This window comes from Cyanistes caeruleus, chromosome 2 (genome assembly GCF_971803275.1).
Source record: "Cyanistes caeruleus chromosome 2, bCyaCae1.hap1.1, whole genome shotgun sequence".
In the NCBI taxonomy this organism is placed as follows: domain Eukaryota; kingdom Metazoa; phylum Chordata; class Aves; order Passeriformes; family Paridae; genus Cyanistes; species Cyanistes caeruleus.
Window position 1 is genome coordinate 2,559,830 of NC_141702.1, and position 25,851 is coordinate 2,585,680.

General features: G+C 41.4%; 1 protein-coding gene across 5 annotated transcripts in view; it reads right to left on the minus strand.

Annotated features, from left to right (window-relative positions):
* Positions 1-25,851, minus strand: part of KIF13B (kinesin family member 13B) — a 118,350-nt gene that overhangs the window by 42,694 nt on the left and 49,805 nt on the right. For 4 of the 5 annotated variants that reach the window (XM_086875477.1, XM_086875479.1, XM_086875476.1 and 1 more), the window contains 16 exons: positions 25,170-25,262; positions 24,365-24,545; positions 23,877-23,964; positions 22,452-22,586; positions 20,457-20,569; positions 19,893-20,004; positions 15,727-15,939; positions 12,076-12,186; positions 8,785-8,919; positions 6,628-6,758; positions 5,501-5,587; positions 4,664-4,854; positions 3,850-4,060; positions 1,828-1,990; positions 684-830; positions 86-235 (listed from right to left, as the gene is read on the minus strand). In XM_086875477.1, the coding sequence (XP_086731603.1) occupies positions 86-235; positions 684-830; positions 1,828-1,990; positions 3,850-4,060; positions 4,664-4,854; positions 5,501-5,587; positions 6,628-6,758; positions 8,785-8,919; positions 12,076-12,186; positions 15,727-15,939; positions 19,893-20,004; positions 20,457-20,569; positions 22,452-22,586; positions 23,877-23,964; positions 24,365-24,545; positions 25,170-25,262 (2,261 nt within the window). The remainder of the gene's footprint in view (positions 1-85; positions 236-683; positions 831-1,827; positions 1,991-3,849; positions 4,061-4,663; positions 4,855-5,500; positions 5,588-6,627; positions 6,759-8,784; positions 8,920-12,075; positions 12,187-15,726; positions 15,940-19,892; positions 20,005-20,456; positions 20,570-22,451; positions 22,587-23,876; positions 23,965-24,364; positions 24,546-25,169; positions 25,263-25,851) is intronic. The other variant, XM_086875480.1, reaches the window with a different exon arrangement.

Below are 25,851 nucleotides of genomic sequence, written 5' to 3' on the forward strand. Positions count from 1 at the left end.
GAAATTATCTACTTCATCCTGGTTGTAGGATCCACAGGCTGTAATTAAACAGCTGAGTAAGGACAGATGGTAAAGAATGACAAACCTCTCCCTTCTGATTGATGATTGGAACAGCATATTGAAGCTTCACATCATAGAACAGGCACTCAAGGAAAACATTGGCTACTCCGATAAGGCTGTGGTTTTCCTGCTCGTCGTAGAAGGGATCAGCTCTCCTGAAATAAGCTCTCATCACCTGCAAGCAAATCCAGCAAATCCAGAGTCCTGTCAGGAAACCAAATCTCCCAGGAAACACTTTTCAAAGTGCTGCACAACCAGCCCAGGGAAAGAAAAAAGGGACTCAAGCAAGAGGCCAGATTGGATCACAAGAAGAATGGAGGTGAATTCTACTTTGGGTAAGGCCTGTCCTGAGCAAATTCTCCTGAACTTTGCCAGATTCCTGAACATTAACTGCTGTTGTGTTACCTGCTGCTTCCCATTGTGTGCTCCATTCCCCCACCAAGCTATGCATGCAAGCAGGGATCAGAGTGACAAGATAAGGGTTAATGAAATGCTGAGGATCAATTCAGGAAAAGCAAAACCTCAGGGAAACTCAGCTCCTTGCATATTCTCTCCCCACCTCCACCCAACAATCCTCCTGAAAACGTAAGAGGAATGTAATTACAGGAGTGTTTTTTACTTACTGGATTGTCTTCCTCACAATCTTTCCACTCCTGGTAGAGGTCCCTCATATCCACCAGTCGGTTCTCCAGCTTTTCCAGTGACCAGATCTGTTTGCCCTTCCCTTTCCTCCTCACCTGGATTGCAGGCTCACTGAGAATTGCACCTCTCTGCAAAACAATTCAAGGGATGCCAAGAAGGAATTCGTGTCACAGCAGTGCAAAAGGAGTTTAAAACTAACACAAACTTGAGAATATATTTGGGAAAAGTCTGTTCTTTTTTTTTTTATTCTGGCTTGAGCAGCCAAATCTGAGTGTGACAAGCTCTGAGTTCAGCTGTCACAGTGTATTGGTGCTTGCTTTAACTGGGAAGTCTAATCACAGCTACAGGCACTGGTTTCTGTGGATTTTCACTTTGCATAAGTGTTAGAAATGGGAACACTTAAGCATTTCACATATATCCTCAAGTTACAGCAGGCCTGGAGTTCCAGCTAAAATTACTGCAACTTTCAGTTAGTGCAGATACTTAACCCCCTTTATTGTCCTGGTTCTGTATGTGTCTTCCCCAGAAGACTGAGACAAAAACTTCTAAAACAACTGTCAAAAATTAGAATCCTGGAATAAAATCCATCTACTGCACTAAGGACACTCTGAGTATCACCAAAATACTGATTTGGCTCCATGAAATAACACCAGCTTAGGTAGCCAGCCTGAGACACAGAAGTTTGGGTTCAGCTCCCTCCTTCCAAAATTTCTAAAATGCCTGGGAACAAACAATCCAAGTCCTCTTTGTTCCAGTCCCTCCATAATGGGGATGGCAGAATTTTTGCAGCTCACTGGGATGATGCAAAGTCAAATGCCCACAAAGGGATGGTAAACACTTGCAGTAGATGTTACCAAAAATCCTGCAGAGACAGCAGCAAGTGGGAACTTCAACACCAGGGGAAAGGTCTTGCACCACAACATTTGGTGCAAGGCACAAATTTGGTGCTCTTAAGGCACATTATAGGATTTTCCTGGTATAAAATAAGATAAGGATGTAGCAGAGACATATTTAATGCACATTAGTGGAAAACTAACTCAACCATTACAGTCAGAGTAAAAGAAATCTGAACACTGGGGGACAAACTTACTAAACAGCCATTTAATTCAGTCAGGGTGGCTGTACCTTGCTGTTGGCATTAAGGCTTGAAGCTGGGATCTGGAGGGTCACTTTGTACTCTGTCCTCTTGTCCAGTTCCTCTCCGATAAAATTGGCTTCTCTCACGTACAAATTGGCTTTAACAATCTGCTCTCGCAGCTTCCTCAGGCTGTGGGTCAGCATTTCTTCTCTGGAAGAACAGGATTGGGAAAGGGAGAGAGGACAAATCATGAGGTTTATGTACTGAAAGCAAAACAAATGGATGAGGAGGCAACTCAGAGCTTGTGGGTGAGGACTGAAGAGGGGACAGGTGACATTACAGCAGGGCTGCTACAAACATGGGACAGATGAGCCCCTCCGGAAAACCCAGGAGCAACCTCACGCTCACAAGCCCTGGACTTCACCTCAACTTGGGCAAAGGTCTGGACCTACACATCCTTGGGCTCAGCTCTGGGGCTCCCAGCGTAAAGAGGACATGGAGAGAGTCCAGAGGAGGCCATGGAGATGTTCCAAGGGCTGGAGCCCCTCTGCTCTGGAGCCAGGCTGGGAGAGCTGGGGGTGCTCACCTGGAGAAGAGAAGGATCCAGGGAGAGCTCAGAGCCCCTTGCAGGGCCTAAAGGGGCTCCAGGAGAGCTGGAGAGGGACTGGGGACAAGGGATGGAGGGACAGGACACAGGGAATGGCTTCCCACTGCCAGAGGACAGGGATGGATGGGATATTGGGAAGGAATCGTTCCCTGTGAAGGTGGGGAGGCCCTGGCACAGGGTGCCCAGAGAAGCTGCGGCTGTCCCTGGATCCCTGGAAGTGTCCAAGGCCAGGCTGGATGGAGCCTGGAGCATCCTGGGATCGTGCAAGGTGTCCCTGCCCATGGCAGGGGGTGGAACTGGAAGTACTTTCAGGTCCCTCCACACCAGAATCATTTTTAACACAATAATCAGGTGTATGAAATTACATTTCAACTGGGGGAAAAAACCCAACCCTATCTGTATAAATTTAGCCAATATGAAAATTAGGATGCTGCTGGCTTTGAAGACTTCTCTATGCATCTGCTGAACAGGCAGCTACTGTGTGGCTCATTCCAGAGCTTCCCCACCACAGATGTGGATGTTCCATGTTACACAGAAAGGTTTATTCAGACATGACTTCCTGGCAAGCGTGAGAGAGAGTGGCAACTGTGCAGCCAAGGAATCTGGTGCCACAAAACATCCCAGGCACAAAGCTAGCACCTTGTCAGGCTGTCTGAAATACCTTTTACTTCCAAAGTTGCTTTTCTATCCAAATATACTAGATTTGTATTTTTCATGACAATGTCTTTACCACACTTATTTATTTAGGGTTTCACCTTCCTCCTGCAGCTGCTCTTTTTGAGAGCAATAGTGGGAAAGATTATTTAGTGGCTGAAGTAAATAACTCAGTGCAGAAGAGACCGAGTGAACAGTGACCCCTCTGTGGTTATTAAATGGTTTTTACCATGATCTGGATTAAAATTCTTTGTATCATCCTCTTACTCCTGTTTTTCATTTGCACTCTTCTGCCTGCCAGAACCTGCCAGGTCAGACAGCTGGATGCGAGTGGAGAGCAAAAAAACCTTCCTGCAGCTGAGTCATGCATGACCCATGAAGGAACAAATTCCCACAGGAGCCTCAAAATTTCATCCAATCACCCCATCTTTAGTTAAATTTGCTGCTGATCAGGATAGAGCTTCTCCTTAATAACAAAGCAGGAACTCATTATTTCTCATATTTTCTACCATTTTAGATCTGGTTATTCTGGAGGTGTTCAAGGTTGGACAGGGCTTGGAGCAACCTGGGATAGTGGGAAGTGTCCTCTCCATGGCAGGGGTGGAACTGGATGGTCCCTGAGGTCCCTTCCAACCCAACCTGTTCTATCACTCTGTGATTTTTAGATAAGTATTATAGCTGTGATCTATCAATGCCCCACCACGAGCCCTCACAGAAATTCACCACAAGCGCAGCACAACTGAGATCTTGCCAAATTCACTGCAGAAATTTGACTGAACCCCCCTGATGGCCACAGTGGGTTACCCACCTCTCCTCTGCCCACTGCCTGAGGCGCTGCTGGGCGCTGGGGGAGTGGAAGGAGAACCTGTCCATGCTGCGGAAATGCTGCTTCTCGGGCGAGAGCCGCCGCCGCAGCTGCTCCAGCTCGTGCTCGTACATCAGCCTCTGCCTCTCCAGAGCTGACCTCTTCTCCTCCTCGTGCTGCTGCTCCAGGCTTTGCAGGATTGACTGCATAGGGTCTAGGCAGAATTTGAAAATAAAGGAAGTGCTGCAGTGAAATCCATGCTGAGGAGGGTCCTGGATGCGTGGTGTGAGCACAGGTAGCAGGTAAAAAGGGAAAGGCTTTTTTGGTTGCAGTGTGTGTTTAGAAATTGATGCTGAATTCTGAAGCAAAACAAACATTTACAGGACAGATGATTTAAGAGAAAACAGAAGGGAAAGCCCAAGCTTAAAAAAAAAAAAAAAGTCCTCCTGTTTCCTAAAATAATGTCATTCTGGGACAGCTACATAAGACCACAAAAACTCAAAAACACCGTTTCAGAGACAGAAATCTCTGCAGTTAATGCCTGAGTGAGACATAACACAAGAAAAATAAACAGCCAAGTGAAAACACTTTGATTTGAGACTGCAGTTCCACCAGCATTCCACTTTTGGCTTTCCCCTCAGCAAGAACTGCCAAACCAAACAGTCTGCCATGGTTATTTTTCCCTCCTCAAGCACAAAAATGACTGTGATGAGTCACTGACGAGAAAAAAATTCTCCAAAAGGAAGTTATAAGGGCAAAAGTCTGTGGTTATCCTCATATTTTGTACATATTCCCAATAATTTTTGTGGCTCCTTACCATTACTACCAAGAGCCTTCATGGTGACTTCCATCTGGGCATATTCGTAGCTGAAGTTAATCTCACTGGACACCTCACTGGAATTGTCTCCATCTATATCCAGCTGCTCCACACTGTTACTGCACTTCATGGAGCTGTCCCGCTCCTCATCCTCGTGATCTGCCTTCTTTTTCTTCTTTGGCAAATTCAGCCTTTAATTAAGAGGAAAAGTTTTAAAGAACTATTAATTGCTCAGCTCTGAAGCACAGGGTTGCTTTCAAATATTGTTAGAATTCAGTAGAGCCTCCAAATCAGAAGATTTTTTTTTTCCCCTTTCAAATTTTATTGATCTCCTGTGGGTGTAACTTTCCTCAGGGCAAAAACAGGAGCCTTAGGTAAACTAATCAATCCATTCTACATTCTCATAATTAAGTACCTGATACCACCAGTAATACAGTTTAAATAATCATGACATTTTTTTAGTCATTCCACATCCAAATAATTTAGGGGCAATAACGAAGTGACACCTCACTTTTTTACGTGGGGTTCTCCTTTTAAGAATAAAATAAAGCTATGAAATTTTAGATTATTGTTCAAATCCACTGATTTTTGAGGTATTTCAGAGCGTTTCAAAGTACAGTCTTGAACAAAAAACACCTACCAGTGATCCTGTCTGATACAGGAAGGTCACAGATATGGCTGGGACTACAGGGGACAGAGAGCACAGTGACCTTGTAATAACATTTAGCAATAAAAACCAGTCCAATATCACTATTGCTTTTATAATCCACCTCTTTCCTCATACCTTAAAAGCCAAAGTGGGTGCCAATTTACAATTCCTTTAATAACTTTTGTTACCTGAAGAAGTGGTTGTTTCCCCACAGGATTCTGTCTCCATGGTGAAGCTGGATGGGACAAACGACAGCAGAGCCATTCACAAATGTCCTGTGAAAAGGCAAAAATCTAAAGTAAATATAATTATAGAAAGCGTAATTTTTTCCCCCTCCCAGTATTACTTTCATTACTGCAACAAGGAAAAGTAGAAAAGATTTATGGATTGCAAACAGGCAAAATATTCCCAGAAAATTCACTGAATTACCCAGTGCCTCAAATTCAGCTTCTTTTGACCTCCTAAGCTCATGAAGTTCAGTGCATTTAGACAGATATTACTACAGCTGTGTCTGGGGAGTCAAATTAGAGCTTAAAAATGAGCAGCCTGAAAAAGTCACCAGAAAAAAAAACCACTTGCACACTGCTGTGAAATACAGACACAAAGTAGAAATATTTGATTAAGGCAACAGATACCTTTGCTACAAGCATTGCTTAAAGACACTAATTGAAATAATCAGAAACTACTTTTATTTCAGAGTCAGATTAACTTTGAAAAATAGGATGATGGGATAACTCAAATTTGAAGGGAAACTCAGGTTGTCACCCAGTCAAATCTGCTCCAAGCAGGATCAGCCACAAATCAGCGTAAATGAGAAAAGTTTGAATTTTGTGTATTAACAATAAATTATTGGAGATGCTAACTCTGCATGTCATTTTGTGATCAATCTGAATATGCCAGCTGCTTCTCAAGTAGAGCTACTTAATTGAATAAAGCAACAAATGCTTCAGCAGCTCTTTGCATATCAACAGATTTCCTAGAAAATTAATTCAAATTTTGATAGGAGTTGCATCTACACAGCTGCAAATCAGTGTGTATCTACTTGCTGAAAGCACATGCAATTTACCCATCTTCTCTTTGAAAATTTGGTCTACAAACACCCTCCCTGAGAGAAATCTCACTGGAATGGAACATGAGCTGACAGAGGAACAGGTGACAATTAAAATGTAAAAGCAGCATACAAAAAGCAGAATTTTCCTTACTACGAAGGAGATGGAGAAGTTTGTTTTCCAAGCATCTTAGTGCACCATTAATCATAAAACACTGGATAAAATGACAACTATCAAGCAGCTCTGGCTGCATTTTATTCCTTCACCTGGTGTTTTTTTGAGGGGTCAGCATAACCTGTCCTTCTGGGGTGATGTCTATGATGCAGTGCTCAGGAAGAATTCCCATTCCACACAGCTGGATATCTTGAGAGTTGTCTGAGCCTATTAACGTGTGCTCCTGGGGAAAAATTAATTCAGATGTTAATGATGGATTGCAGAGGTTCACTGGGTCTAAAACACCCATTCTCCTTCTGGATGTGTTGTGTCATCTGGTCCCAAAATTTCACAGCTGTTCAACTCTTCCCTTAGAGGGAAAAAGGGAAGCAAATCAACGCTTTGTCTCACAGTAACAAGCAGGGAGCACTGAGGAAAGTTTACAGGCAACAGTTAAACATGAAAATGAAGAGAATTTCATGATTTAGTGGAGGAATTCAGTGCCTTGGAATGTTGTAGAAGCCAAAGGAATGAAGGATTTCAGGCAGGAATTAAGACAGGCTCGCAATGGCAGATCCACAGTTGATTATGGAGGTTCCACCTCGATCAGCAACAGCTCAGGAAATTCCTGGAGCACTCAGGTATGGGGGATTTGGAAGATGAAGGATCACCCCACACACAGAATTGCTGAGGTTGGAAAAACCTCATGGTTGAAGGCCATTCAACCCCTCTGCCAAGGCCACCACTGCCCCATGTCCCCAAGTGCCACATCCATAACAGCTTTAAAATCCCTGCAGGGATGGGGGCTCCACCACTGCCAGGGCTGGCTCCCCCTTTTGGCACAGAAATCTCTTTTTTAGGCATCTCCAAGGCAACTTTGAGGAACAGTTTAGACAGGTCAGAGTTCAGGTTGTTCTTCAGTACTTGAAGGACCTGCTGAACACACAGTTCAGAGGGAACATGGGCAAATATTCTGAGAAACAACAGAGTAGTTTTATCATAATAATTTCAAAGGACGGGGGATTGTTTTACACCAAAATTCCACAGGAGCAAGACAAATCTGAGTTATTAAAAAAAAAAACCAAAGACTAATTGAAGGAGATCAACCTTTGTTAGAAAATCTACCCCAAGGAGCTTTCCCTGGAAAAGGAAAGGAGCACAGAACCACCTGAGACTTTTCCTGCTGGCACTGATGGACCAAAGGCTTTGCCTTGCTCTTGTCCTTGTTCCCAGTGACCACTGGGAGAAGTGGGATCTGTCCCAGTATCTGTCAGTGATTTAGCAGCTGAGTGACACTCTGGACTTCTATGTGCAAATCTGGGAAAGAGTCAACCTCTCCCAAAACCTCAGCTCTTATCTCCTTTTTAATGTGGTTATTTTCAGCAGATACAACATGGAAAAAGAGTTCTTGTTTTTATTGAGATATCGCAGAGCCACGATGGCAGATATAAAAGAGGATCACGTATTTCCTAAGACTGACTAAACCAAAACCATCTTTCAGCCTAATTGCTGATTTTGTGGCTGCTTTCAGAGTTTCTACCCCACTTCAAAGGGAAGAGAATGATTTAATGTGGAGCTCAAACTGCCGACGTTTGCTGCGAAATCTTTAGGAGTTGCACTCCAAGATGTGACTTTAAAATGGTTGTGCCTCGTTTCTCCTCCTGAGTCCTCCATCTAAAATTCATAAAAAACCACAATAAACTTCCCTAGTGTTTCAGCACAGGGTCCAGAAGTCACATCATGTGTTTGATAGTTAATACCAGAAAGAGGACTGCACATCAGAAGTGCTGAGGCAGAACAGAACTTGTTTTTCACTCCTGGTAAGTTGCACGAAGAGGATTAAAAGTGCATTTCATAAACTGAAGACGGCAGCCAGAATTTAGACTGCACATGGAGAAGCTAGCTACTGCTACACCCAACCCCCATATAAAACATTTTCATAGGTAAAAGCTTGTGAAATTTTACATAAAAAAACCCAACCAACAAAAAAAAATCTCATCCCAGAACAGGAAGTGGTTTCTCATAAAGAACACATCTAAATTTCTTGTTAAAAAAAAAGGCAAAAGAAAACCAAAACAAAAACATCGAATCCCCAAACCTTTCCTGTGCTAGAAATAATTACATTTGAAATAAAAAGGTTGTGTAAGATAAAAATTTTAATATTTTCAGATATACAGTTTTGTAAAACTCTCTAAGTACACCTCTGCTAAATGAATTAGAGGCCCGCTTCTGACATTAGAAAAATTTTATATACAAAAATATATTTTTACCTTTAAATAGTACACCAGGAGTTCATTGAGAGCTGGATCTGCATTCAAATTAACCAGGAAGCACTTATTATCCCCAACTTTTATTCCAGAGGACTGCAGGGATATGCCAAGACTTTCCAGCTGCTTCTGACGCTCCTGTAAGAGAGCAGCCATCAAAATTTATCCGATTGACGCACGACCCTTCGGAAATCCATTCCCATCTGCAAAAATGACAAGTTGATACTTCTAGAACAGGAAACTCCTCCTTCTGCATCAGGTGGGGCACAGAAGCCTCGGTTCTACCAAGCTCTGAGCGGGGGTATCTGTGATTCCTCCCGTCCTCGCCCCTCTGCTCTCGGAGGGCTCCGTGCTTGGGTCCCACACATTCCCATATTCCCAGTGGGAAATGAAAGCAGCCGGGAGCAGCCTCCTGCAGCACTGCAGAGCTTCTCCATGACCTCACTGGAACAGCAAAACGCTACCACAAAGCCATCTCTAGAGCCCTTTATTCTCCCTTTCCAGCTAAAAAGCAACAAGTTAAGTTAAATCCCTGCCAAGCCAAGCTCCATGTCTATCCTTTGTTCCAGAGCAATCAAAATGACAAAAAACTGGCAACCTGCTATTTAAGTAATGCAAAGAACACTTCCTGCTGAACAAGAATAGCAGCGTTTTGGATGGTGTTTTGTTCTTGTCAAAGGACTTCATAGAAATGCCCAACAAAGCATTACTGTGCAAAAATGTACATCTCTCAAAGGGAAGGGTTTGGGTGAGACCAGAGCAGTGAAAGGAACATTAAACATTTCTGACTTAGGAACAGAAAGGGATTCTTCTATTAAAAAAAACCCACTGGGATAGAAAAGTTGAGGATTGTTCCCAGGATCAGAGAAAAACTGAAGCGAGAATCACTGTCCACAACAGCAAAAAAATAAATAATAATAATAAATAATAACAATATATAATGATTAAATAAATAATAAATAAAAATAAATATAATTAATTAAATAAATAATAATAATAAATAATAAAAATAAATTTAAAAAATTAGAAATAATTATGGGAGGGTGCTCACAGGATTACTGGGGGAAGGAGAAACAGGAGAGGGTGAAATTAAATAATAAGAAGTAAAAAAAAAACATACAAGAGATCTACAGTGCTTTCTCTGTGTTGCTGAGACTTTAAAAAATATAAAATTAAATAATGTATGAATAATCCTGGAATGTTTATCTTTACCTATCACCGTGCTTTATATTTAAAAACTGATTATGGCACAATATTCAGTATCATTCTCTGCTCAGCGCTGGAGCTGCACCATGTCTAATCAAGATTAAAATTGCAAAGAAACGGCACAACTTGCTCTTGGTTTTCTGTTCCCTGTCTCCCCACACACTTACAAACCCAACATAATGTCCTTGTAAGGAAAAGTCATGTGTGTGTGTGTGTGAGAGAGAGAAAACAAAGAACAGAGGAGAAACTGCAGCGTGATGTCAAAGATCTCCCTTCCAATCACCAGTGCCAGGCTCTGAAGTTCACAAAAATCCTTATTATCTACAAAGATAAAGCACATGTTGCCCTAAGGAGAACTTGGCCCACAATGTGAATCACTTAGGATTAACTGAGAGAAAAAGAGCCAGTTCCTGTTAATTTTTTCTCAAGACTTCATGTTAATTAACTTAAACACTGAAAAGAACATTAAAAGTATGTCAAATGCTCACTGAAAATGCAAAAAAAATTGCCTGTTCATGTGGCTGGTGTTTAAGGCTCTGAACTCTTATTGATGCCTCTTCGATGGTCCTTGCTCTCTGTTAGGAATCTCCCTTTCCTCAAAGATTTACAAATATCCCTCCATCCTGACATAATCTGAGAGACAGATGGAAAAAGCAAAGACAACATGTGGAGAACAGAGCTCAGCCCCCTTTCCCTACATCCCTGTCCCACTTGGGGGTAGGAAGTAGAAAATCAGGAGTGGAGCCTGGAAAAAAAGGAGAAGAGGGGAGAAAGCGTTTTAAGATTTAGTTTTTTATTTCTCATTACCTTACTCTGATCTGATTGGTAACTAATCAATCTCATTCTCTCCAGTCAAATCAGTTTTCCCCATGACAGTAATTGATGATTGATCTCTCCCTGTCCTTATCTCCAGCCAGGAACCTTCTGTTACATCTTCTCTCGCCTGTCCAGGTGAGGAGGGGAGTGACAGAGTGGCTTCCACTGACTTCCAGACACTCCTAAAACAGCCTGTGCTGCTCAAACACTTATCTTTATCCCTCCCCTGGAAAAAATATCCCTATTTCAGGGCTCATAAAACTCCCAGCCCTGAAACATCCTACCAGGCTGGGAATTTAGAGACAGAAAAGCAGAGAGTTAAAGCAGCAACATGCAAACCTTAATGCACATTTAGTCTGGAGAGCTGAGCCCATTACTTCATTTTTTTCAACCTCCTCACACATTCAATGCCTAGAAACTATTGTGTAAGGATAAGAGCAGGGTGTTTTTTTACTGTTATTATTTTTTATTTTATTCTTTTCTCCACCCTTATACACAAGGAGGAATTACACTGAAAGGCAGGAAGCCCTCGTAGTCACAGGCAGCACTTCTTACAATGGATCTTTAAAACCAAAGTCAACACAGTCTATTCTGATTGTGGCATCTACAAGAGGGCTTTGTACCAGAGGCTCCGTTCTCCCCTTATTTATTACACACTATTCATCACCTCCCAACAGTCCTCCCCCTCCCAGAGCTCCCCTCTGCAAATAGATACATCAGCATTTGTGTGGGAAGAACCAGGAGTGCCGTGCAATAACCGTGGTGACCTGCATCATTTTTCCAAAGTAATCATCTCCAGCTATGCTCTGAGGCCCTAAATATCACTTTAGGAGCTGTTAAAACATACAGAGATCCTCAACAGCTATGTTTTTTATCATTCTGAATGCCCTTTGACTGGTGCATTGAGGCACTCAGTCCATAACCTTGCACTGAATGCTCTCAGTGCTCCCTCATCACAAACAATTTTACTGCCTGAAGAATATAAAAATCCCTGTAATCCTCTCATCTGTGGATTATTTTTTTTTTTTTTCCTAAATAACTTCTCCATTTGCATACAGTGACAATTTATTATTGTCACTGGAGTGGTAATCTGGGAGGCACCCATCTATCACAGGAATTAAGTGAAGCTTTTCAAAAGGGCAGCAAGCTTGACCTACTTACCCATAAATGTGGGGAGAGACTCAGACAACCTCTATGAAGTGACAGACAAAGAAAACAAACCTATTTTTCATAAAAAACGGGGGCAAGGAAGGAGGAAATAAAGCAGCAAACCTGAGCTATCTCCTCAGTTTTTCGTAATTTTTCTTCCCAGGTCACGGTCATCTCCTGAATCAACTTTTCCGATTCCTCCAATCGTTCTTTTAATTCTGGTGATTTCATAGCCTGCAGGAATAAAAGCAAACGAAACAAGAAAAGCGTGTTGTGCTTTGTGTTTTTTTCCCCTCTGCAGCCACACAGATGGGGGAATAAAGACAATATGGCTCATTTTTCAAGGCACACTTAGCAGTAAGTAAAGGGGTCTTTAAAACACATATTGCACGTAAAGAATCCTCCAAAAATCTCTTTTAATTAGTTTCAAGTACAGATGTTAACGTGGAGTTTATGTACTTCAACACAAACCAATTAAATGATACTGGCAGGTTTGCACACAGATACTCACACACAAACTAATCTTATTTCTACAGCCCAAGTGACTCTTACCAAAACCAGTTTTATTTTTGAAGATCCTGCTGCTCTGGCGATGTCCCCCTCAGTTGTCAAACCCTCAAAATGCCACCTCACATCTCAGTAAACTGCCATGCCACTAAAATATTTTTACTGCTCATTTTTAAGTGAGCCTGATGCGTGCAGTATTTTTTTTCTATAGGAAAAATGCAATTTTCTATAGGAAAAAAGCTCCTCTGGTTATGCACCTCCACACTTCTCCATGCAGTTTACAAAGTGAATATCAAAGGAAGCTTTACAATGTCCTTCTGGACACTGAAATTCCATTTTCTTGCTCATTTGCCACAGGTCTAATTTTGTCTGGTGAAATATTCAAAGGCCCATGTTCCAAACAAGGACTGCCTTAAGAGTAAGAAGATCCTCCCACGGCCACCCATCAGACACCCCAAAAACTGAAAGGGAATCAGCATCTCCCCATCCCTGGAAGTGTCCAAGGCCAGCTGGATGGGGCTTGGAGCACCCTGGGATAGTGGAAGGTGCTCCATGGCAGGGAGTTGGTCTAAAAGAGCTTTACAAGGTCCCTTCCAACTCAAACTATACCGTGATTTTTCAAACTTCCACCTCCACACTGGCATTTCCTCCTCTATTAACTTTGATCAAAAAGCCCGTGGACTTCCTTATGTCATTATTTCATTACTGCTAACGAGGAATATGGGTTTGGCTGGTTGGCATTTATGCAATGCCAATTAAACAATGGGAGCATCGTCCTCCAGCACCAGAGATTCCCTTACCACAAACCCCAAACTCCTCACAGGAACCCAGATCAAAGAGTGGCCTCATTACACTGCAGATCCCTCAAGAAATGTACCAAGTGCCAGGATTGGAAAATCCTGTTTCAAGATGGGAGTTTCCTCTGCCTCAAGACACAACAGTCTAGGAACTGTCAGCTGATGTGTCCTGTGTGAGCTTTTTTTGCTTTAAATACCTAAATATGGGGTAAAAGGAAGAAGGATTTTGGACAAGGGTCTGGAGGGATAAGGAGGAATGGCTTCCCACTGCCAGAGGGCAGGGATGGATGGGATATTGGGAAGGAATTGTTCCCTGTGAGGGTGAGCAGGCCCTGGCACAGGGTGCCCAGAGAAGCTGTGGCTGTCCCTGGATCCCTGGAAGTGTCCAAGGCCGGGCTGGAGAGGGCTTGGAGCATCCTGGGATAGTGGAAGGTGTCCCTGGACAGGATGAGATTTAAGGTCCTTTTCAACCCAAAACCACTCCATGATTCTATGAATTCCACACAGGAGAGGAAGTGAAGCCAAGGCAATTTCCCAAACAAACATTTATAATGCCAGAAAACATGATCGGTTCAAAGCGGGGGACACTACCAGGGCAGAATGATGAAGCCCAGATACTCTCAAGGTTTAGTTTGTCCATCTCTTTGGACAATTAGTGAACATTTTCACACGTTTCAGCTGCACAATGACCTGGGTAACTTTCCTCATTCTCTAAAATGCCCAAAAAAAAAGCCAAAGAAATGGGCCCAGCCTGACCCCAGACCCATGAACTGCTTCTCTGATGGAAGCAGGTGAATTCCCAGGAAGGACAGACTGCTGGCCTTTGCACAGACAAATTAAAACATGATGTTAATTCTGACAAAAAAAAAAAAAAAAAAAAAAAAAAAAAAAAAAAAGCATGGATTATAAAAGAAAAGGGGAAAAGAAGATAATTCCATAGTCTGTGAGGGGAGAGTCAGCTGTCAAGTTCTGTTCTGCCTCTTTGGGAGAGAAAAGGACACTGACACCAAAGGGTAAAAAAAAACCCAAACCCACAACTTGGCAACTTCTATATCTGGAAATGAGCTTTGAAAATGTAACCTGTCATAATGAGTCAGTGCTTTTGTTCACTTCAGGAAGTTATTTATGCACATTTCTCTAAGAAAAATTAGACGGGCAACAAATGTAATGAACTGAAAGGAGCACAGGGCTGTGAATGTGGGGTTTGACCTTTACTGTGCAGCCTCTTAACAGCAAATTGCTCTGGTTTTTCCCTGCTCTTTGTCAATGCCACTGGGATGACAACTAGGGTGGGATTTTAATACTTGGGAAAGGAAATATTTATTGTTTCATCCTTAGGAAACACTACTTCATTACTTTGGACAGCTGCCATTGTTTTGGGAGTAATGCTGAAAAAAAAAACAAATGGGGATTACTTGCGACTCTCAAGAGCACTGTTAAGGCTGTGGTTGATATTTTAGAGGATTTTTTAGATATTTAATATTATGATATTTAACTTGAAATACCTTAAAGAAACTGATATACACACAGTGGATGCTTAACATATCAGGCAGCTCAAATGAGGAGAGTCCAAAATCCACAAGACATTTGCACTATCACAGCCAGCACTCCCTGCATACCTCATGATGCAAATGCTGTAATCGAATTTTTCTGAACTGCAAACCACAAGGATTACATCGCCATTGCTCTGTCCCTTTGGGAGCAGAACTCAGAATTACACTAATTCTTGGCCTTCATCTAACATTTAGACCATGTTTCTCTTGAAACTTCACTGCAGAAGCAATCACAGAATAGGTTGGAAAAGACCTTGGAGATCATCGAGTCCAACCTATGACCTAACACCACCTTATCAACTAATCCATGGCACTGACTACCACATCCAGCCTTTTTTTAAACACCTCCAGTGATGGTGACTCCACCACCTCACTGAGCAGCCCCTTCCAGTGCTCAATCACTCCTTCTGTGAAGAATTTTTTCCTAATGTCCAGCCTAGATTTCCCCTGGTGCAGCTTAAGGCTGTCCCCACCCATCCTGTCACTGGTTGTCTGGGAGAAGAGAGTGACCCCCACCTGGCTACAGCTTCCCTTCAGGGAGTTGTAGAGAGATATTGCCTAGTGCCTATAAGAGATTCAACAGAACAAGCAGGAAAACTTTATTTAACTGAAGTCACATCTTACAGGATGTGGCCATGCTGAATTCTTAAAATACATCAGCAGAGCTCTGCTTAGAAATCCCCCAGTGTTAACTGGAACTATCCATGTCTCCATGCCCTCTGCCATCACAGAGTAAAACCAAAGAATGCTCAACAAGGTGTTCAGCATCTCAATGAACACCCGCATTTCAAGATGGAAACTACAGAAAAATGTAAAAAAAAAAAAATCATATAAAGGGAGATTTCAGCATCCCCTGGACACCCTGCAACGTTCCCTGGGGGAAATTCCTTTTGGAGAGCCAGGCTCCCAGTCTGTACCTCGGCCTTGGTGAGCTGCTCCCGCAGCTTCTCCACCTCCTCGCGGAGCTCGCGGATGATGCGGGCGTTGGGGTCCTCGTTGACCACGGCGTGGTTGACGATGTTCTTGGCCCTGTCCGCGTAGCGCAGCGTCGACAGCGTCTCGTCGTAGTTGTCGGCCGCCGGGCTCACCGTGGCCACCATGGCCGTCTTGCTGTTGCCCCCGAGGCTGTCCTGCAAGGTTTTTATTTTTTTATTTTGTTTTTTATTTTATTTTGGTTTGCTGGCTTAAGAGTTTAAGCTGCGCAAGTGAAGAAAAAGTCGCGATTTTCAGTGTTCGCTTTTGAAAGCTCGTTGAGGAAATGTCATTCTTGGCTTTCGACATTCTTGGCTTTTTTAGTTTCAACAGGAATTAAAAAAAGGCTCTGTTTTGGGCTTTACAGGGCCTGGTAAAGGCTTCAAAGGTTTCTTTCTGTGTTTTCTGCTTAGATTTACAAACCAGAATTGTAAACACTTCAGCACTGAACTTCCCAGACGCTACTGAGGGAGCTCAGGAAAAACCATGAGGAATTCAGATTATCTCATTTCAAAGTCTAGAAGACAAGTGTCTTCAAGAAATAAATGACTGAAATATCTCTTCATAAACAATGTAGCTGATTTTATTCCTATAAACATCCAGAATGGGGCCCTTCCTTTCCTCCTGCTGGCACAGCTCACAAATCTAAACTGAGTGACATAAGAAATTACCCTCCTGGAATTTGCTTGAGAAGAAGGGCATGAATCAAGGAAGGAAACAAGGAAGGAAACAAGGAAGGAAACAAGAAAGGAAACAAGGAAGGAAGGATTCAATCTTTTTATTGACCATAAGATTATGGTTTACAATTTCAGCCAAATATAGATGTATAAAGCTAAAATATTCTGGTTTAAATTGTGCAGCATATTTTATTTTTTTTTTTGCTTAGCAGTTTGGTTTTTTTGGTCTGTTTGGAATTTTGGGGTGTGGGTTTTTTTTTTTTGTTTGTTTATTTGTTTTCCACCCAATATCCCTTTCTGAGACAAACCACACTCTTAATTTTCATCTTCAATAACCCATGAAATGTAGGTCAGGCATTGCCATTAGAACAATCTGACTGCATTAACTGCTTGTCAAACCATTTCAATTCCAAAGCACACGTGGAGCTTTCCCCAGCAATCATTAAAATGCCCCTTTAAGTATTTCCCCAAGAATCTCTTTTTGGCTGTGTGATGCCTAAACCAGTTTGACAGCAGTCAGGCTGTTGGCAGCACTTGGCTGTCTCTGGTCATGCAAAAGGGCATGGAACTCATATGAAATGTAAATATATAGTGTTCAACACAGTCAGCACATGCAGGTAAAGTGTATTTACACAGAAACCAGTGGCAAAGAACAACTTTTTGACTGATCTCACGGTGACTTTTCTCATCCAAGGACTAGCCAATGTTTACTCCAAATTAATCCATGGCTCAGGAGGGTCTTCTCTGTACCACAGAAATGTTTTTCAACTGAAAACTTTAAGACCAACAGGAGCACTAATTAATCATTCCATGGGATTTCCTGGCAAAAAATTAGGAATGACACCCTGCAACTGCGATCCCTGCTCTTCATAAAAAGCTGAAGTTTGGCAGGGAGCTGGCCAGGTACTCCCAAATCCAACCCTAACGGTTTGTGCTTTGGGAATGTCCTTCACTGCACTAATTAGCTCCAAAATAGGATGAATTCATTATCTGAATTGCAGCTCTGCTGTAGAGGCAGCTGAGAACGCTGTAACAGTGATACACCAGAACCCACAATACACCCATTATGAAATGGGCAAAGTCCCTCTTGCAGCAATTCAAGCCCAATGCCAGACTGTCTGATAAAGTTTTATGTATAAACCCCGTGTGCTGATTTCACTGGTTTCTTTAATGATAAGCAAGAAAGGTAAAAAACCAGCAAATCAGCCTCTCACTAGTAAAGATTATTTGTAAATGAGCCTGGCAAGGCTTGCATACATTAGAGAGATAATGGAAATAAGTAAGTTATTTCTAAGAATTAACTAGCTTTTTCTCCTCTAGCAGCAAGATTACTGTGAAAACAACTCAAAAATGACTTTTTTAATAGCAGCCATCAGGCTTCTGATGACACAGGAAAACAAGATGTTTGTGCCAACACAATTTGATTAAAACATGAAGTTACAGAACTGACAAAACTATTTTACTGCCTGCACATAACCTGATGCCACTGCTCAAGCAATGATATTTTTTACCTGGCGCTTTTGTCTAAAATCATAAACAAAATTAAGCAAAAAGTGTCAGTTCTTGAGGTCTCCTGATTTCTCAGATTTGTGGGGAGACACTGTATTACAGATATTCCTGCAGTTAGAACACATTTAGTCTGCTTTGGTATCATAATTAGAAGTTGAAAGCCATGGAGAAAGGACAGCCCACCATCTCATGGCTTCTCCAAACAGGCCTCTTTACATAAATAAATCCCTCCTTTGATTTCTAATTAAAAAAATAAAAACAATTTTAAATTTTCCCCCTTTTCCCCCCTTTCTAAACAATGCTTCAATGAGAGCTTGTTTGTTCAAAAACCCCAAAAGCCCCCAGCCCTTTTGCTGGCTGATGTTGGACACAAAGAGGGTTTTCCCTGAAAGGAGGCAGAACAAAAGTGGGCTCCCATTCCTGCGCCGCGGCCGGCCGGCGGCACCGTGGCCACAATGCCTCAGACAGGTGCTGAACAGGAATTGCAGTCTGCTCCCTGGATTTCTTTAGAAATGGAGCAGCAGAACTAATTCCTACAAGGCTGGAAATTCGTGAAGGAGGTTTCCACCCTGCTGCAGCCACATCAGGAACCCTGAGCGGGGCAAAGAGAAGCTGGGCAGTGGCTTTGATGCCAAAAAAAAACTTGTTTCTGATGAATGGGAGTGAAAACTCAGTGTAAACAGAGTGGTAAAAAAATGTATTTAAACACTGAAAAAGCCTCAGTGCAAGAACACTGTGCTATGAGGACTTGTTCTACTCAGACACTGTGTTGTGCCATTTAGATTTTTACTTGGCTATTTGATGTCCACATCTGTTAGGGATAAATAATTTCACAAGTCATACTAAACAGTTCATTAAAAGGCAGCACTGAGAAAAATGAAGGTTTGTGTGTCAAGAGGTTACAGGAGCAGGGATTTTTTTTTTACTTAAGCAGTGAATTCAACTTTGTTTTCAAATCTCTGCAAGGGAAATGTGTTGGGTTTTTTTTATCTCCACACTTCTGTACAACCTGCAAGTCACCCTGTCTTTTTCTTTCCACATGCATTTAAATCCCAGGGATGTGAAATTTCAACACCACCTAAAAACATTGCTAAAAAAGGGTGGGGAAGCCAAGACAACAAAACATAGCCAGAGCACCTACAAAAAAGTAAGAGGACAAAGAAAGATGCCACAAGTTGGTTTCTTCTCAGATTATTTCTTTCTACCAATAAGTATCTCAGTTGCTCCTGGATAACAACTAAACAGAAATAAAAGAAGAAATTTGAAATATATAGACCTCATATTTAACAATTTGGGCTTCTTCATTTAGACTGTACAGATCTTCATCCAAGTGCCATCATGATGCACTCCTTTTTCCCCCAAAATAAGACGAAATAAAGAGTCCTGTGCAGTTCAGAAAATTATTTAACTGCTCATTTCACATGAGCACCATCCCTGAAGTCTCCTGACCTGTTCCTCAGACTGTAACTGGGATAATCCTCTGCTGACAAAAGTAGAATATCTTAACAATTAAATTAGACAATTAGGAAAAGGTGATAGTCTTAATCAAGATCTTCAGAGCTAAGCATACCAGTATGCAAAATCAGCTGCGTGCAGAAATAACCCAAATTAAATTAGCCCCAAGGTTGTGTGTGAAGCTGTACTTACACTAACCCATAAAATACACACTGCTTTTCGTTTTATTTTTAATGTTCCTTAGTCCTTAGGCCATTGCAGGTCAGCAGAAGACAGGGAACATATTTAGTCTGCAGAGATACTAATGGCTTACATCCAGCTCATTTTCCAAAGACAATTATGGTTAACATCAAACCCAGAAAATGAGGCAAAAAGCACAGAATTTCAATTTCATTTAATGAGACTCTTCTCCCTCTTTCCTCTCTTTTATTTCACTTTAAAAAAAGAAAATTTAAAAAAAAAAAACTTACTTTAAGTAACCAAGTGAGCACAGAATCACGATATGGAACAAATTTGTTCTTGTTCTTGCCAGCAGCCTGATCTGCCAGGGCAGAAATAACCAGCCCCAGAGTTGTGAGGGATCTGCCCAGAGAACACAAACAGTCATTAACAAGGGTAAATATTCATAAGTCAAATGCATATTTAGACAGTGGCTTTCTCTCCGAAAACATGCTCTGATGAAAAAACTCCTAGTTTAATTTTGATCATGCTTTCTTCACAAATGCTCCACTCCTATTTTTTTCAGTATGTTTTCAGTCTTAAAAATCAGGTCTTCACAATTAAATTCGTGGCAGTTACAGGAACAGAAATGTTTTTTTAAAAGATGAGGACCTTACTCCCATATCTCAGAGTGCTGCATGTCAGAAGGAGAACTAGAGAAGGAAAGAAAGATTGACTACAAGCTTTGTAGAGAGAAGGAAAGGAGAAAATTGACTACAGGAACTTCATCTTGCTTCATCCTGTTTTACAAGTAGGCTGTATTTAGCAGAAAATGGTGATTAAAAAAAGGAAAAGAAATCATCTCAAAGTCTTACTTGTTAATGTTGCTTCCTTCTTTCAGCCTGTCTCCTGCAGCACCAGTTTTAGTTGCCCTTTCACTACCAGCCAAGTCCACCAGGCTGAGCTTGCCCACCTTCTCACCTGATGTCTGGGGAAGGAACCAGAGAACAGCCCCTGTTAGGTCACTTCAATCAAGTTACATTGTTTGATGTATTTTATATCAGGAATCAGACTTCATTTTTGGTGTAAACTCTTGTTCCCTTTGAGAACAGCTGGATCTGAGCAGTGTCCTGTGCTGAGTCACTACCTGCTGCTTCAGAAACAACAGTCAAGTCATGGATGGTGTGAAGTCAGGTACTCTGATACCTTCAAACATCTCAGAAATCTCCAGAGATGTACACAGGGCACGCTAATGAGGTGCTGAACCATGAAAAATTGCAGAGTTATGCCAAAGGAGTGACAAGCAGGGACATGAGGTTCACAATCCTATCCTGAAAACAGTCTCCTAGAATCCTCAGATTTTATAGCAGGGTTTCCTCTGTTTTTCATTCACCAGGAATGAAACCTGGCAAGAAGCACTTTACAATTTACATAAATTATCAGAATTGAAAAGTCTCCTTTATCCTTATCAGCCTCCTGGAACACGATCCCATCTATGTGAGCACTTAAACCTATAAGGCAGATTTTGTTACAAACCCTTTCATCTCATTTGACCCAAAATGACATTCTGAAGCACCCCATGGGTTCCCTAAATCAATTTGAAACAGAAGAGCCAACTGTCTTTGAGAACAGCTTGCTCACATCATGTTCTTCTGCAGCACCTGCACCTTCAGCACCTCAGGATCCCAAATGCAAAATTTATGTTCCCGTAAATGAAGGGGATAATCAGAATCAATAAACTTTCAAAAATGTCACCCTAAACCTATCAAAATATGATGTTTTCATGGAATGTGCCACTTCCAGGACTGAAAGGACCAGCAGATAGGAGAACAGGGATTTCTGTGGCAGAAGTTCACACTGGAAGGTGCAGAGAAGAGGGACAGGCACAACCACTCTGCATCCAGGCTGAGCAGGACCACACAAAAACCAGGTATGAAAAGCATGCAGAGAAGCCACAGCAAAACTGGAATGACATTTATGGAAAAAAAAAAATAAAATAAAAAAATCAGCACAGTATGATGCTGATTTGAAGTGGAAAGGAAAAAAAAAATCCAAATGAAGAATGAGGAAAATTGTGTGGATAAGAAGATTGGTGGAAAGGGAGAAATCAGAAGGAAAAAAAGCCCAAATTCTCATTATGTTTTCCAATATATTCAATATTTAGGCTCAGATTTGCTCTACGGATACTCAAAATTTCTCCAAGCCTTTGAAAATGTTAAAGAATTGTTCAAGCACACAATCTATCAATGAAGTTTAAAGACACTTCCTTCAATTCCAGTTTATCACCATTTTCTGGGAGGGACTAAATAATATTGACCTAATGTATTTCATGCACCCCTTCACAGCTTGTTTATGTAAAAGGGAACATAAATTAAAATATCTGCAGCTTTAAATGTTTTTTCAATATTTAATATGTACACATAAAAGCATTAATAGTGCACAATGCAAAATATTTAAAAATTAGTATTTTTTTCAATTTAGAAAGTTGATAATTCATACAAATTTGCATTAATTTATAATTAAATTAATTAAATCTATAGATAAAATAAATATATTAATATGAATTAAATAGAAATTACTACTGATAAATATTTTAATAATTATTATAAATTAAAATTAATTAAATAAATAATAAATTCATTACATTAATTACATTTTGTAATTTATACAAATGTGCATTAAATAACCATGGGAAGGAAATCACCAGAGGTGCACTCAGGTGTATTTCTATTTTTCACCTATTTTATCTCTAGCCTGTACTACAAACTGCTGCTTCCAAATAAAATGTCTTTTTTTTTCCCTGTGAAATACATTAAAGCAAGAGACATATCCCAGCTTGACATTTGGACCTTGCAACTGGATTTTCTTACCCCTGATTGCACATCATAGAGGGTGTGGGTGAGGATGATCTTGAAGACTGCGTGGGACCGACTGCTCTCCTCATTCATGTTGGTGGCAGCCACTGTCCGAGATTTGTTGCCCTCAGACATCAAGGACTCAATGTCCTAAATACAATTTTCACAGCCATGAGCATATCTGCATTAACATCCTTATCAATTACCTCCAAAAATCATCTCATCTTGGTCAAATACAGCGTTTTCCCACTAAACCTTACATTTTTTAATTCAGAAAAATGTGAGGAAAAAATAAAAGCGATCCCCCCCCTTGAAAGGCTAAAAACTCCACAGTGTCACGACTTTACCCACTCCTCAACCTAGATATTAAGTTATCGACAAAAATAATGCACCTGGCTGCAAACAGCAACACTCAAAAGCAGGGAAAGAAGTGAGGAAACAGAAATTTGTGTTTGAACCCTGACACATTTTAGCCTCAGTTGTTCTGGTCTGAGACTCTGGAATATTGACAGAAGGCTGAGATATTTATAAAACAGAACCACGCTGAACAGGTCATTATAGTCCTCCAAATTTTAAGAGCTTATTAAGTGCTTTGATCTGTTGTGATGCTTGAGAAAGGTCCAGCTCCCCTGCTCTGTGTTTTCACAGCAATTGTGAGGTTAAAACCTCAGGATCTTGGGCTAAACTTCTATTTCTGCAGCTCTAGCTGGGTGATGCTGAAACAACTCAAACAGTCAAACAAAGGACCACCACAGACCACTGACTCCAAATTCTGGATTACACAAAGCTGCTGGGCAACATGGAAAGGCAAAGCATGAAATGTGTCCTGTCTTAGCAGAAACCACCGAGATGGGGTGGGTGAACTGTTTCCATGTCTTGGTGAAGCTGACAGATTCCATCCTGTATTTATCCATTTTCCCCAAAGTTAATGCTCCTTTTAAAAAACAGGGCACTTTGTGAATGCACATACAAACACTTACTATCCTGCAAGCCAGTTTCATGTGATGCTCTCAAGTATTTGCTCGGTAAACAACCATTACTTCGTAATTCCAGCATGAGCTGCTGGGAAGGGAAATTACTGAGTAGAGCATGACAGGCAAAAAGTGACACAGTGGGGCACTGAGAGCCCGTCCTCTGCTTAATCCTGGGCCTGTAATTAATCACAGAACACTTTCTCATGACAGTGTGCACTCATCTTAAGGCTGAGAGGAAGTCTGTTCCATTCAACACTTGAATTACTTCCAGAATTATTGAGCAGCACAAGACAAAGGGAGTTTCTGCTCTCAGCCCTGTTCTCCCCAGGGATCACAACACAACAATCTACAGCTCTCTTGCTCTATGGGTACTGATATGGAGCATTTCAATAATTCTGTCCAGTTTAAGGGACAGCACCTGGTGTTTAGGATGTCAAGATAAGCCCTTCATAAAGTTGATCCTTACCTTGTAGCTAGCAACAGCTAGTTTGGATAGGCCATCTACGTAAGGGCCATAAACACTGTGTTCTCTAACCTTTAATGACTGACGGCTTCTGGTTGGGGGAGAAAAAAGGGATTTATAAGCACATGACTGACTTAAGACAACATTTACACAAAGTCCATTTCTCACTGACACATCTCCAACAGGATGGCCTCACAAATACCCACTGAAGCACAGAGCAAGGGCCAGAATGCAAACAGTGAAAGCTTTATAACACATAAAAAAGCTGACACAGACAGTGTTGTCACTTCACAAAAGGTAAATTTAAATTTACTCCAAGCTTTTAGTCTTGCTACGTTATTTTGATTTATAATGAGGAGATGCTGAAATCAGGAAGCAGCAAAAGCCATCCTAGGCAAATGTTTTAGATGGGATCCATTAGGGCAAACTGGTTATGGAAAGGAAGGGTGTAGGACAAATACTACAGTGCCATTCACACACAAATTCCATACCCTTTGGGGTCAAGGAGATCTCTGACTTTCTCATTGTAAATTTCCATGTAGGACACTTCCACTTTGAAACTCTGCTCTTCATTTTCTTCTTTCTGCGCTCTTTCAAAGAGTCCACTGCAAAGTCTAGGGATTAATCCGGGCTGATCAGCAGTACCCATCATGGTGTAGGATTTTCCAGACCCTGTTGTGAGGGAAGCTGTGCTTAGAGAACATGCAATAAACGTTCCTGCTGTGCAGAATATTGATAGGAAATAAAAGAGGTTAATTTTTTTTTTTTTTTTTCATTTCAGTGAAAGATATTTGCTCAGTTTTCTGCCTTAAAGTAATCCAAATGCTACTGAGCTAAAGACTATTTTAATTAGAAGGAAAAGGAAAACAAGAAATTTGGTTTAGAGTGCTGGAGAACTTTTAGGTACATACAGGATTACTGCAGATGACAAGCCACTAACACCCACAATTAGTAAACTCTTCAAATTACTCTTTAAATATTACATGAATATAACAATTCAAGATTACTTCAACTGCAGAGGCAGAAAATCTGAGCGATGCTCTGAGCTCAAGGACAACCACGGTCATGCCAAAGATTATAACACGAAGTGTGAGAAATAAGGGCAGCCAGCAGCAACAAAACCTTACTTCTCATCCTGCCCAGCTCATATCTGATGTTACAAAAGAGGAACAACATTTCTTATCTGCGCTGGGAGGTTATTTCTCCTCAAGCAATGTCACAGGAGCCGTGGAAAGCACCTCCAGCCAGAACACAACACCTCTGGAGGGAACACTTCTCCCTCACTCCTGGACTCACCCGTTTGCCCATAGGCAAAGATACAAGCGTTGTAGCCTTCAAAGGCATTCTGAAGAATATTCTCTCCAAGGCACTTGAAAACAACATCTTGACCTAGAAAATAGAACACACAAGCCAACATTGTAACACAGCGAGAGCTTTCTGTCCCCTGATTTGGATTCTTTGAAAATTAGGTAAAAGCTGTGAGGGTTTTCCTGCTGCTGCTGCTGCCTAAAACACATCCAGTAATCCAGGTTTTCTCCATGGAAAGGAGCAGAGGATATGCTCCAGATTTATGCTGATGTAGAAATCAGGGGCTGGGATTATTGTGGGTATACCTGGATGTGCTTAAAGCAACATCCTATCAAGGTTCATACTCAGAAGTTTTATCAGCAGAGAATCTACGACCAACTGCAGAATTTAATCTACTGGGGGATGACACCTCCTCAAAATATACTCAAGATGTACATTTTAATGACAGTCAGTTGATTTTAATCCAAAGGAATCAGCAGAGCACTGGAAAATTTTACTGTGTAAGACATTGGGTCCACAAGGAGATTTTTGCAGGGAAGGAATCACGAGGATATTCACAGGATATTTTGCCACTGGCAAAAAGTAAGGTGTATCACTTCTTTTGTAATTAACTTTGAGCGTTTTGGATCATTTTCCAAGCAGAAGAAAAAAGGCTTAAAATATCTGGGTA